Source organism: Neopelma chrysocephalum, unplaced genomic scaffold, assembly GCF_003984885.1.
Source record: "Neopelma chrysocephalum unplaced genomic scaffold, ASM398488v2 Primary Assembly neopelma1_106b, whole genome shotgun sequence".
In the NCBI taxonomy this organism is placed as follows: domain Eukaryota; kingdom Metazoa; phylum Chordata; class Aves; order Passeriformes; family Pipridae; genus Neopelma; species Neopelma chrysocephalum.
In genome coordinates this window covers 286,427-298,795 of record NW_020897771.1, presented here as the reverse complement: position 1 = coordinate 298,795, position 12,369 = coordinate 286,427, and the positions used below count along the sequence as shown (strand labels likewise).

The 12,369-nt window shown below is 47.7% G+C and overlaps 2 protein-coding genes and 1 long non-coding RNA gene across 4 annotated transcripts in view; 2 read left to right on the top strand and 1 right to left on the bottom strand.

Moving 5' to 3' along the window:
• The window catches only part of EPS8L2 (EPS8 like 2), a 48,238-nt gene extending 45,429 nt beyond the window's left edge, over positions 1 to 2,809 (top strand). For both annotated transcript variants that reach the window (XM_027696377.1, XM_027696378.1), the window contains exons 19-21: positions 484 to 667; positions 1,051 to 1,183; positions 1,513 to 2,809. In XM_027696377.1, the coding sequence (XP_027552178.1) occupies positions 484 to 667; positions 1,051 to 1,183; positions 1,513 to 1,584 (389 nt within the window). In that variant the 3' untranslated portion in view covers positions 1,585 to 2,809. The remainder of the gene's footprint in view (positions 1 to 483; positions 668 to 1,050; positions 1,184 to 1,512) is intronic.
• LOC113973858 overlaps positions 1 to 3,471 on the bottom strand; it is a 53,541-nt gene extending 50,070 nt beyond the window's left edge. The window contains exon 1 of the long non-coding RNA XR_003536358.1: positions 3,366 to 3,471. This is a non-coding gene — a long non-coding RNA (uncharacterized LOC113973858). The remainder of the gene's footprint in view (positions 1 to 3,365) is intronic.
• A 1,507-nt stretch (positions 3,472 to 4,978) lies between these two features.
• Positions 4,979 to 11,566, top strand: TALDO1 (transaldolase 1). Its single transcript, XM_027696409.1, has 8 exons — positions 4,979 to 5,218; positions 7,216 to 7,339; positions 7,761 to 7,868; positions 8,431 to 8,562; positions 8,995 to 9,170; positions 9,322 to 9,519; positions 10,626 to 10,771; positions 11,331 to 11,566. The coding sequence occupies exons 1-8, from the start codon at positions 5,122 to 5,124 to the stop codon at positions 11,361 to 11,363; spliced, it is 1,014 nt and encodes a 337-aa protein (XP_027552210.1). The 5' UTR covers positions 4,979 to 5,121; the 3' UTR covers positions 11,364 to 11,566.
• Positions 11,567 to 12,369: the final 803 nt, after the last annotated feature.

Sequence of the window (12,369 nt, the reverse complement as noted above, 5' to 3'; positions counted from 1 at the left end):
GTATCTAAAACAGGTGAAAATGAGGTTCTCGCCAGTCACACTGCAAGAAACCCAAACCCAAAGCTTCTTAGAACACTCAGCTGTCATTTTTGTGATCCCTCCTCTCCATTCTGGAGAACTGTAGAAATCCCAGTTTATCCCAAAGAGAAAGCAAGGTTTCAAAAGCCGAAGGGAGGAATTGGCTTGGGAGGAAAAGGGAGATCCCCCACTCTGCTCCAGCAGCCTCCAAAACCACAGTGGAGCCCTGTCCACATTTGTTCCTGGTGGAATTCTGAAGGTCAAAATGTCACTGCTCCAACAAAGCACTTAAGCTGCTTCTTTAGAACTAAAATACAAAAGTAAGCACTTTCCTGGGGTGTATTTACAGAGTTAATAAAAATGCTGAGCCACATTCCAATTTTCCTTACAATTTCCCTGCAAACACATTCGTTTAACAGGATTTCTGACTGAAGACTTGATTTCATTCCCTACTTATTTCTACAGAACTTATTCACCAAATGGATGAGCTGAATGACGAGCTGCTAAAGAAGATCACAAACAATAAAATTCAGCCTCCCCACAGGAATTTCAAAGTGGAAAAGCCTCAGGAAGTTTTTGTGCCCCTCACCTTTGAATCCAGCACCGAAGAAGTCAAAGCTTGGCTGGAGGCAAAGTCATTCAGCAAAGAGTAAGATTTGCTTTTTTGCCACATGAAATGCTGCTCCTTTATTGGAAAAGGAGCAGAGCAGGCTACTTGCAACATCTCAACTGTGTGACAAGTCACTTGTATTTACTTACAAAGCCTGTGTTGCAAACTGCATTTCAATCCTGGTAAATCCAGGCTCTGTAACGAGGGCATTCAGAGCCCAGACTCCCTCTCTTTCTTTCTTACACGTAGTTTCCTGGACAAAACTGCATAATAACTAACTAAACCCACGGCCTGAAATGCAACTGGGATTGCAGCTGCCACCTTGGCACAGCTCCAGGGCCTCATGATGTGGCCCTGGTGCAGCACCCAGCCCTTCTATCTCTGGCACAAAGCCATCATCTCCTCCCTTTGTGTCTTCCCAGGACAGTGGAACACCTTGGCATCCTCACTGGAGCTCAGCTCTTCTCCCTCAACAGAGAGGAGCTGAAGAAAGTGTGTGGTGATGAGGGAAACAGAGTATACAGCAAGATCACAGTGGAGAAAAACCAACTGGAGGTAAGTATTTTTCTGGATAATCCCTACTTTACCAGCAGTGTCAAATATCTCATTAAACAGGCATTTTAAGAAACACAATTGAAAGAAACAAAAAACAATGCAACCAAAGCCCACACCAATCAAACACATGTAAAAATTCTCAAGGGGCTTTTAAGCAAAAAGGCCCCAAATCCATAAGGCAGATCCCCATTTCCACTAATTAATCTGCTTTTTGCTAATATAATGTATCTCTTTGAAACTAGCTTGACCCTTACAGCATGAATTAAATACTGTAATTTGCCTACAGCTTGGAGTTCAAATTCAAACTTCCTGTTTTGTTTCCATTGCAGAAAAGCAGAGGGGAGTCAGAGCTCCAAGAAATCATGAAGCGCCGCCAGGAGAGGATTGATTCCGCTAATTAAACCCTGTCTGCTTTATTTCAGCTCTTAGTTCTAGTAGTGCAGAGAAAAAGGGAATGAAAGCAATGATCCCCGGGCCAGGCAGGAGACAGCAGTGTTGCACTTTGGGTCTGGCTGCCAGCAGAGTGACAATTCCTCGAACACTGTTGATAAGGGTTGACAATAAGACCATGTCCCTCTGGGAAAGGTGTTTTAATATTGCATGAAGTATTTTTTTTATAACTACGTATTTTATACTGAAATTTTACGTGCATGCGGTCAGAGCGGGATTCACACGGGTCTGGATGAACGACAAGGGCTGGATTCAAGCAAAAAGAGACCCCACAAAGCTTTTGTCCGAGAGCTGTCCCTGCTCCCACCCCCTCTCCAGCATGGTTTGGGAAGAGCAGGCACGGAACAGCACTGACTGTTTAGAGTCTGGACCACGGGAATAAGGCTCTTCCTAAAATCCTGGAATGGTTTGGGTTGGAAAGGACCTTAAAGCTCATCCTGTTCCAACCCCTGCCATGGGCAGCGACACCTTCCACTAGATCAGGTTGTTCCAAGTCCCATCCAACCTGGCCTTGAACACTTCCAGGGATGGGGAGTCACCACCTCTCCGGGCATCCTAAGGCAACCCCCTCATCATTCCCTCCTCAGAGCAGATATTCCCCTGCACAGGGCCTGTGACAATTCTCTGCCTTCTTTCTCTCCTTCCTACCCCCCTTCCCACGCCCCCTCGTTGGACAAGGCTGGAATGGCAACACACATTCCCAAAGACTGTCTGCTTCCTTAAATCCATAAACCAGTCATTGCTGCCTTTGAACAGTGGAACTGAGATTTCATTGCCTAAAAACAAGCAGGAGTGACAAAGCAAGAGATTTAAATATGGAAATAGGCGAGTTCCCCTCTGCTTAGGCAGAGCCTGGGGCTCAGGGCAGCTGTGCAGCCCTTCCCAGTGACATTGATCCTGATTTGGAATGTTGTGGTGTTGCCAAACCCCGCCTCAAACCAGGAGAAGATAAGCCCTGACCATTTGCTCCCAACCCAGTTACACCCACAGCCCTTCCCAGGGTGTTGGTCACCTGTCCCCACCTTCACAAAGGTTCAGCTGAAATGACTCCTAAATATCTAAAACCCAAAAGCACACTGGGAAAAAGGCTGCTTTAGCACAAAATAAATGGCCACAAAAAAAAAAATAGTAATTTAGCACAGGGTGTTTTTCTTCATCATATTATGTGTATAGGTATATAACAATCTATAAATAGAGGTGAGGAAAAATCCCTCTCCCTAGAGACAGGATGAAGTGATTACACATCAAAATTTTACTCAAGAGTTTACAACTCAAGCAAGTGCATAGTAAGTTTGGCACATTGTATTTCTGTCTCTGTTTAACTTATAGACCTACCTGATGGCAAAGCAGTAAAGCAAACAGCTCCAGAACTGCTCACAGCACAGGGAGAGTTGGGTTTTCTCCTTCACACACCTCACCTTTGGCTGGATGGGATTCAGGTCCAGGTTCCACACTTGTGCTTGCCTTTACCTGCCAGGAATGGTCCTACCTCCTTTAAAGTGCTTGTCTGCACACATTTAATGGAAAAAGCTTTAAAACAGTGTCTGGGGGACTTGTGTCTAAATCTGAGAGCACCAACACACCTCAAGTTTGGCTTTATTCTTCAAATAATGTCTCTTATGGATGATATATTTTCTTTGTTTGAAACAGGAACTGGAGTGCAGGCAGGGAACTTGCAGGGGAGGATCGTCTGTTAGCCCCAACCCTGTTGGAATCTATGAAGGGCACTTACCTTGTCAGGGAGGGATGAAGAGGACAATCCTCCTGAGAAGCCCTGGCTCTGGAGTAGGGTGGAGATGGGAAGCAGGATGGCAAGCACAGGAGGAGAAATAATTCCTAAAATGAAAATAAAACCAAGTGTTGAGCTAGGAAAAACACCACCTTCCTTTCTTTGGGTGTAGAGGAAAGCCAGTCCCACAGAATTATAGTTATTAGGGATTATAAAGGGACTGTATATGACAGTTCTGTAAAGCTGGGAGCATGGGAGCACTTCCTAAAGTAAATATCTCAGCAGACCTTATTGCAGGAGTCACTTTTATAAATTTTCAAGTGACTGAGCTGTGCATCTGTTCTACTTGTACTGCCTACAGACAACGCTATAAAGTCCTGTACATTGATGTAACTGAAGGAAGGAGAAAATGATATAACCATGCACTGTATAAGATTTATTAAAATAGTTAAGTTATAAGTATAACTCCATCTCCGTCTCGTTTCCTGGGTTTTCATAATGGTTTGTCACTGAGTCTCAGAAACTCACCAAAATGTCTGAAACCACACGTTTCCTTTGGGTTTGGGGGACTGGCATTCAACAGGAAGGATGCTGTGGCCTCAATAACAGTATCCAAAAACAGGCTGGGGGGGAGAGAAACCTCACACATGGTAGGAATTGAATGCCAGGAAAGCTGCCAACTCAACTTGTCACATCAAAGAACAAATTTCTCTTACCCCTGGAACATGCAACTGTGTCAACACATCAGTGTTTTCACACTGTCCAGGGCTGCATTTTGCACTGGCAAGCTAAAAATCCCCAATCCTGGTCAATGCCAGCTTAGGCACAGCACGGAGCAAAGAGATGCCTCTTTGCATTATCCTCTCTTGGGCTGGGCAAAGCATGAGAACGCGTTAAAAAAGCACGTTCTTGGTTATCAGGAAGGGAAACTCCAGCGGCAGCTTACACGATTGGAACAGTACAAAAAGAGGGGACAGCACGACTCAGAGCCTGTTAGACAGCCAAGTGACAGATTCTCTGACATTTCCAGCCAAGTTCCATCCTCTGTTTCAGGACCACGACCACGTTAACAGGATGATCTTTTCTAGAACCTGAAGACTAGAACCTGAAAAAAGCTGTAGTGAATGAACAGCCCAAACCACGTGCCTTGCTGGGTTGAGGGCTCTCTCACAGGCTGGAGCTGTGGCTGACTAGCCATTTCGAGCCTTGCCGCGACAGCAGGGGAGGAAACAGAAAGCGCTGAGCTCCTACAGCGGGCGAGCACTTCCCTCAGCGCTGCCTCCCCCTCACAGCCCGTCCGCCATCTTGTGCCAGTGGCGGCGCCGCGACCCCGCGCGGCCATGAGGGACGGGTGGCTCAGGGGAGGCTCAGGCGCTGTGCCCGGCCGTGGGGAAGCCCCCAGGGGAGGTCCAGGGGCCGGGAGATCCCAGCCCGGCAGATTCCGGGGTGAGGAGCTCCTCCAAGCCCACCCTCCGGGGGCAATGGCGGCATCAGAGTCGCCAAGGCGACCCCCCGCCCCGACCTTCAGAGCCATGACCCAGCCAATCAGAATCGCGCTCCCTCCCGCTGCCCCGCCCCGGCTCCTGCCGGCCGGGTCCGCCCTTGTGTCAGCGCTCCCGATTGGCTGGCCACCCCCCACCTCGGGCCGGGATTGGCGCGGGTGCCGGGAGCGCGCGGGCGGCGGGTGCGCGCGCAGGCCGGTCCCCTCCGGGCACGCAGAGTCCCTTATAGGTGGCCAGAGTCCCCCAGAGCCGCCGACATGTCGGTGTCCCCCGTGAAGCGGCAGAAGATGGAGTCGGCGCTGGACCAGCTCAAGCACTACACCACGGTGGTGGCCGACACCGGGGACTTCAACGGTGAGGGGCGGCGCGGGGGGGGGGGTCCTGTCAGTGCACCTTCTCCTTAACCCCCACCCCTCCCGGCAGAGTGGGCGCGCCCGGCTAAAGGGGCGCGCGGCGGGGGCAGAGCGAACCACCCTGGGGCGGGGGGGGGTGGCCGCTCGTCCATTCCCGGCCTCTGCAGCCGGCAGGGCAGAACCCGCCCGCCCGCCCGGGACATTTTCCAGACCCTCCCGTGATTTTCTGCTCGTGTGCCCAAACCCCCACGCTCAGCTCCGCGTGCTGTCACAGTAGGAACTGCCACACTCTAACCGGGCTCTGAATTCGGGCTTTTTTCCAGCGACCTGTCTGGATTTGGGACTTCTTTGGGGTTTTTTTCAAACTCAAGGCCAGGTTGGACGGGGCTTGGAGCAGTCTGGGCTAGTGGAAGGTGTCCCTGCCCACGGCAAGGGGTGGAAGTAGACGATCTTTAAGGTCCCTTCCAACCCAAGCCATTCCAGGATTCCATAAAAATAATGCCAAAGTGCATTTGTTCCCCTTATCTCCTGGTAATGAGCCAGCATGCTCCTTTCCGAGAAGGGGAGGTGGCCTTCCATTATAAAGCCATTTGTTCCCAAGCTGTCACTACCCAGTGCCCTGCTTGGTCCATCGGAGCCAAAAAATCCCTCCTGAGTATCTCTGGGTGGCGTAGAACAGCCCTGGAATCCCATCCTGCCCTCCCCAGGCCTGGTAATCCCTAATCCTGGATGTGTAATAATAACCAACCCCACATGGGAACTGTCAGGTGTCTCAGGGCAGTAAATTTAAGGTGAAGGGAAGAGGCGGCAGCAGCTCAGACAAAAAAAATACACCGTGTGGTGGCCGAGGGGGTGGTGACGTGCAGGCAGCTGGAAGGACCAGGGAATATCCCACAGGGATCACTAAGTCCAGCTCCTGGCCCTGTGTAGGACACCCCCAGGTTGTCCTCTGGCTGCCTGTTGTTACCTGGGGGTCTTTCTTAGAGCCCAAAACAAGGCAAGAATCCCACCTGGCTCCGCTGAAGGTGCAGTCTCTGCCGACTCTGGTTCCCCATTGGGTTCGGTACAGAGCAGGAGTTTCACTGAGGTGCTGCTCCTATTTTAAGCCGTGTCCATGTGAATTAAAGTTCTGAAGGACCTCCCCAGGATCCTGATCGTTGCCTGGGAGGGATCTGTGGAAAAACAAGACTTATTTTCAATACAGTTGCACAGTTTCAGTACAGTTGCACTCTCTAACTTTGGGGGTTCATTCCTGTGCAAAAAAAAAAAAAAATGCTGAGGAGAAGGAGCTGCTAATAAGTGTTTTGTTATTTTTTGACATTTAACTGCGTTGTTGAAACTGCTGAGGGGCCTGCAGAGGCTCTGCCCTGTTTGCCCAGCCAGGCTCTGGTGCCGGGCTGTGATTACAGCCAGACAATGTAAGTCACAGCCTGCTTTGGTAAACACTTGGCATCACCTGGAATAGGTGCAGTCCAGGGCTTAAGGTAAAACAAAGGGTCAAATACCTTCTGGAGAGGAGAAGGCCTGGTAGTACAAGGAAACAACAAGGACATTGAGAAACTACAACTATTTGGAAAAGGTTTAAAAAGCAGTAAGAGAAGTTGCTGTTCATCTGTCCTGGTCCTATCCTTGGACACAAACAAGAGCCCGAATTCCTGACTGCTAGAAGGGAAGATCCCCTGGTCTTTACTCCCTTCTGTGATTCCTGAAGCTCAGTTTTGCTGGCTGGGATATAGTTGGAAATCAGCACCACTTCATCATTTCTACAAATCTGTACCTTTTGGGCAATGTCTGTTGTTTATAAAATTTGAAGTTTGCTGTATTTCATTCCTGCAGCCCAGTTCTGTACCATGGCACAAACACCTCTGAGCACTGGTGTGCTCTGTGATTACCAGACTCTACAGCCACAAGTGTTTACATCCTCAGCCACCTGAGCAAAATCCTTCTCATTTCTGAGGCTGGCTGGTTGTTTTAAACAGCCTGGTTTTCCTTCCTTAGCCATCGATGAGTACAAGCCCCTGGATGCCACCACCAACCCCTCCCTGATCCTCGCCGCGGCCCAGATGCCGGCGTACCAGAAACTCATGGATGATGCTGTTGCCTATGGGAAAAAGCTTGGTGGGTAAGTCAAGAGGGCTTTAATCTCAGAAGACCTATGTTTAAAATGCCTTATTTATACAAGCATTGTACCAGGGTTTCCCCCTCGCGTATTTGTGGGTTTATCTCCTGCCCCAAAAAAGCCTCAACACCGAAAGAAAAATTCCTTATGTTTGTTCCACGTGTGCCTCCCTTTTTACCAGCTCACACGCAGCCTTTCTTGCACAGGAAAACAGCAGCTTTATAGGAAATAATGTCCAAAGGCTAATCCTGCCAGCAGCGACAGAGGGCAGGACACAAACACAGAGCAGAGCATAAGTGGCTCATTTGAACTCTGGAATTTAATGTTAAACAGGCTGTGAAATTTGATCTTCAAATCCATAGTAAAGCATAAACATACCTTTTTTTTTCCCCTCCCTTATGCTTTTGCTTCTTGTGGTTTTCAGGTCAGAAGAGGAACAGATCAAAAATGCTTCTGACAAACTTTTTGTATTGTTTGGAGCTGAAATCCTCAAGAGGATACCCGGCCGCGTGTCCACAGAAGTAGATGCAAGGTTGGCTCTTTTCCCTCTGGGTTACCCTGGATATTTGTACATAGAAAAAGAGACACGATGTGAGCTGGAGAAAGGTGCTCTTGCCTATAAGACTGTCAGGATTTATATTGTTAATATTTAGAAGTGCGGCTTTCCCTTAGTTTGAGTAGAACTCTGTAAGAAAAACAAGTAACACCGACTTTGGATTTTCATAATCTTCCTGTTGTTTCTCAAGCCAGGGAAGCCTCGTGCTTCCACTCTTAGTTTTGCTCATTCTTTTCTCTGTGATTGTATCTGCTCAATTTAGCAGGAGATCTGTTTGAACAGTTTATTTCAAGACTTGCACAGGATTTGTCTGTTAACCTGCTCACTGCCAGGTTTTTTTTTAATGCCCAGCTTCTGAATTCATTATGAAAAACTTCCTCCTCGGGGGGCTCAGAGTCCAGGAGGGATCCTAGAACAAAAACCCGCTGCTGGCACGTTTTTGTCCTGATAAAACAGGACAATGTTTTTCCACGGAGCTTGGGGGGGAAGCACATAAAACAAATAATCAGTTCTGAGCAGCCCTGCTCTTGTCTCAAAGGTTGTCCTTTGATAAGGAAGGAATGATTCAAAGGGCCAGGCGCCTCATCGACCTCTATAAGGAAGCAGGAATTGGTAAAGATCGGATTCTCATCAAGCTCTCTTCGACGTGGGAAGGAATCCAGGCTGGCAAGTAAGTCTTTGTGTGCCTGGTGTGCTGACTCATGGCATGCTCCTGCCTGTCCACAGGCACCTGACAGGCGCATTCTGACCTTAGATAAACAGTACTGCTGAAGGCACGCCATGAGGAAGTCTGTCACCAGCAAGGAAGGTGCTCTGCCACAGCTTGCTGTTGAAATAGGAAAAGTTTGTTCATACAAGGGCCAGGCCACGGTTTCCTGAAATATCCTGCTAAGTTGGCTCCATTTGGCCCAAGGAACAGCATTAATAACGCAGAGTTGGGCAGCACAAAACATCTGTTAGCTTAAAACCTCAAAGCTTATCGACTGTGCCACATTCCTAACTCAACTGAAGGAATTCAGGAGATTGAACCTATCAGCTTGTTACTGGAATATAAATTCAGTAGGTGAGCGAAGTGCTGTTCTAAGCCAGCCTGTGTCTGCAGGGTCCTGGAGGCAGAGTATGGGATCCACTGCAACATGACCTTGCTGTTCTCCTTTGCTCAGGCTGTTGCCTGTGCTGAAGCTGGAGTTACTCTGATTTCCCCATTTGTGGGAAGGATCCTGGATTGGTATGTTGCAAATGGAGACAAGAAAACCTATGAGCCTTCAGAGGACCCAGGTAAACACATATTTAACACTGTTAAGACGACAATAGCTACTCATTCAAACAGTTTACTCATATAAACCCACTTATGACAAAATGCTGGTTTGAGCCTGTTCTAAATAATCATTTAGAATCATTCTTGAAGTTGCTGGCTTCTCCCTTTTAGGAGTGAAGAGTGTCACCAAGATCTACAACTACTACAAAAAGTTTGGCTACAAAACCATCGTGATGGGCGCATCGTTCCGGAACACGGGTGAAATCAAAGCGCTCACAGGCTGTGACTATCTCACCATTTCACCCAAACTCCTGGCAGAGCTCAGCAAAGAGCACGTCAAGTTAACTCCCACACTCAGTGTGAAAGAGGGTAAGTCCACTCCCGGGTCACACCAGCTTCTTCAGTCTTCCTTTCTTCTGGAACTTAAAAGAGTTTGGGGTTCCACTCAGTGCTGTGGTGCAGATTCCATCCTGCTTTAGGGACAGTCTAACTTCCTAAAGGAAATATTGTAGCCTCAAAAGGAAATACTGTAGCCCCATTACAGCATCACTGCTACAATCGCAGACACACCTTTAGGGTCTTGGGTCCACTGGGTTTGGAATGTGCTTCCATCCTCTGCAACTCTCCCAAGGGGACAGGGAGAGCAGAGGGAAGTTTATCTCCATATGCTCAGGATGAAATTTTACTGAATATTAGCAAAGATGTCAAACTTGTTTAATCTTAATCTCTAGACATGCCAAAAGGTGTTTTCCCTCCAGAAATCATACACAAGATTGAGTGATTGGATCTAGTGACACTGTGCCACGATGGCTTTGAATGCTTGTTCCCACTGCACTACTTCAAGGACAGGTTGGATGGGGCTTGGAGCAACCTGGGCTAGTGGAAGGTGTCCCTGCCCATGACAGGGGGTAGAACTGGATGAGCTTTAAGGTCCCTTCCAACCCAAACTGCTGCAGGATTCTGTGATACTCTTCCTTTTCTGTAGCCTCATTAAAATGCTGCTTTGCATCTCAGCAAACAAGCTCTGCACAGCTGTAGTCATGGGTTGCTGCTCACAGGGTGCTGGCTGGCCTGGACGCCTGTTATCAAGCGAGCTTTTGTTAGTTCTTGCCAAATAAAGCCCTGATTGTTCAGAATATTTGCTTAGAACGTCTCACTGCTGTAGGACTGTTGCATAATTCCTCAGAATAGGCCTCAAAGTGCTGTGCCATTCAGCAGCAGGTACAAGAACAGCACACACATACATTGTGTTTTAAGACAAATTGATTATCCAGATTACCCTTTTTCTCCACCTCTTCTCCACCCCCCTCAGCCATATCAGGAGCACTTCCAATCTCACATCCCAAACTGTGCTCCTGCAGCAAGTCATGTTGAAAGTATTTCAAAATTTTTCAATACCAAGAGGTGCTCAGAAGCCTAAATTTGATAAGAGTCCAATCACCTGGCTCGTTTCTGTTCCTGCTCCCCTTGCACAGCTCAGGCATGTGACCTGGAGAAGATCCACCTGGATGAGAAGGCGTTCCGCTGGCACCACAACGAGGACCAGATGGCTGTGGAGAAACTCTCCGATGGGATCAGGAAGTTCGCTGCAGATGCAGTTAAGCTGGACAGGATGTTAAAGGTAGATGTTGTGTCCCGCTCCTCCCAGGCACTGCAGCCAACCTGCAGTTCCCTTTGATGTGGCTGAGGATTAAAGCAAGTCTGATCAGGCTTTTGGACACGTTCTGTAGGACAGGCCACCTAAATTCAGTGAGCTTGGTAATCTTCGCTGCACGCCAAGAAAAAAGAATGCCAGGTGTGGGCCACACCTGCAGTTTGGGGCCCCAGGCAGGGTTTGGACTGGCAGCTCATCAAGATGACACCACTGTCAAAGTGAGGAGTCCATCAAGTCTGATTCTAAACTCATTAGCTGTCAGCAGCAGCACAAGACACAAATAATCTGCACATAGTGAGCTGGAAATAAATCATGTTTGTACTTGGAGGCACTGAGAAAGCACAGATCTGCTGTCAAAGTCTTCTGTGAATTTATGGAGAGGCTTTCACATGGGATTCATTAAACCCTGTGGGTTTGGGGGACAAATACTCAGCATCATACCTGATTCTAAGCACTTGGTGACTGACAACTCCTTGCACTGTTCCCAAACTCTTCCTCAGCTGCTCTTTGTTTGTTCTCTTTGCAGGAGCGAATGTTCAGTGCTGAAAATGGAAAGTAAAACCAAGAAAAAAAAAATGAGCATTTCCCTGAGTGCTCCAGGCTGAGCAGATCACCTGAGGTTCAGTGGATGTACAAATGTCTTACCTGTAAAAGTATCATGCTGTGTATGGATAGATTTCTGTATCATGGTTTTTTGGTTGTTTTTTTTTTTTTTTTTACCAATTTGCAAAGGGACAAATAGAACATCAGATTCTTGTGGCACTTTTGTCAATACATGCAAATTAACCCAGACCTGCCTTCCTTGTAACGTGGTCAGTTCACTGCCGCAGCAGACACCGAGAGGATTTTAATTTTCTTAAGTAATTGAACTCCTAGTTCAGTCTGCAGCCCTACCACATTGAAGAAAGCAGTTTTGAATTTCAGGCACTTTTAAAGGGAAAACACAGGTTTCAGAAGCCCCTCTTGGTACAAAACACACAGATACTCTTATGAGACATACATATGGGAAAATTATATATATAACTTCTTAGTTTATGTAGGCCCAGTTCCACGAGAAGTAGACAAGAACAAGTGACAGGACAAGAAGGAAATGGCCTCAATTTGTGCCAGAGGATGTTTATTGGATATTAGGGTTATTATTAGGGATATTATACTCTGGAAGGGTTATTAAGCACTGGCACAGCTGCCCAGGAGAGTGGCTGAGTCCCCATCACTGGAAGGATTTAAAAGCCATGTCGATGTGGCACTTGGGGACACTGGTTGGTGGTGGCAGTGCTGAGGGAATGGCTGGACTCCATGATCTCAGAGGTCCTTTCCAACCTCAGTTATTCCACAATTCTAAAAGATTCCTGCTTATAGGTAGACACAATTAACTGTTTCCTGACAAAGTTGCCTGAACTTAACTTTCTAAAAAGGGAAAAAACACAGTATTGAGGCTACAACACTGACACACACGTGCTCTACCCAGCTTGAGTAACACAAGGGAAATGAGCCAAGGGACCCAGTGCTCGCTGACAGCAGCGTGACACAGCAGCACTATTGTCAGGACATCCATAACAACCTGG

Coding starts and splice junctions, on each gene's coding strand:
- TALDO1 (XM_027696409.1), top strand. CDS start 5,122: ATGTCGGTGTCCCCCGTGAAGCGGCAGAAGATGGAGTCGGCGCTGGAC. Junction 7,340..7,760: donor TATGGGAAAAAGCTTGGTGG/GTAAGTCAAGAG, acceptor TGTGGTTTTCAG/GTCAGAAGAGGAACAGATCA. Junction 9,520..10,625: donor CACACTCAGTGTGAAAGAGG/GTAAGTCCACTC, acceptor CCCCTTGCACAG/CTCAGGCATGTGACCTGGAG.